Source organism: Vespula pensylvanica, chromosome 10, assembly GCF_014466175.1.
Source record: "Vespula pensylvanica isolate Volc-1 chromosome 10, ASM1446617v1, whole genome shotgun sequence".
Lineage (NCBI taxonomy): Eukaryota > Metazoa > Arthropoda > Insecta > Hymenoptera > Vespidae > Vespula > Vespula pensylvanica.
Genome location: NC_057694.1, coordinates 7,916,060 through 7,916,530, shown reverse-complemented (window position 1 = coordinate 7,916,530; position 471 = coordinate 7,916,060). Strand labels below are relative to the sequence as shown.

Sequence of the window (471 nt, the reverse complement as noted above, 5' to 3'; positions counted from 1 at the left end):
AATGCCAGCTGCATGGGTGTAATCGCACGGGTAGACAGCTGCAGTGTCATCGTATCGCTTCGCATTACATCGTACGGAGGTGCCCGAAAGGAGTACGAATAAAAAGCGAGCTGTTACACTATGTCTCACATAGGACTGGTACAATTAATAGAGCGGATTATGCTGAATCGTCGGCCGCGGGATTTTGTCATGTAGCCTCCCGCGGACGAAATAACCACACGCTTGTTTATACACCATCGATGTACCGGAGGATATCGAAAACGTTTGTTGCAAAAGCTCCGGAGTTGGGTCGCATGAAGTCGATACCACCGCCGTTACAACAGCAACAACCTTTGTCGTCGCTGTCACCACCGTTGTCGTCTATTTCCTCATCTTCGTCGGCGCCGCCGTCGTCGTCGTCGTCGTCGTCGTCGTCGCCGGCGTCGTCGTCGTCGTCGTCGTCGTCGTCGTCGTCGTCGTCGTCGTCGTCGT

At 53.9% G+C, this 471-nt stretch overlaps 1 protein-coding gene across 1 annotated transcript in view; it reads left to right on the top strand.

Moving 5' to 3' along the window:
- LOC122632609 (E3 ubiquitin-protein ligase SIAH1-like) overlaps positions 1-471 on the top strand; it is a 4,321-nt gene continuing 3,850 nt past the window's right edge. Inside the window, exon 1 of the mRNA XM_043819640.1 lies at positions 1-466. Within this exon, the coding sequence (XP_043675575.1) occupies positions 240-466 (227 nt within the window). The 5' untranslated portion in view covers positions 1-239. The remainder of the gene's footprint in view (positions 467-471) is intronic.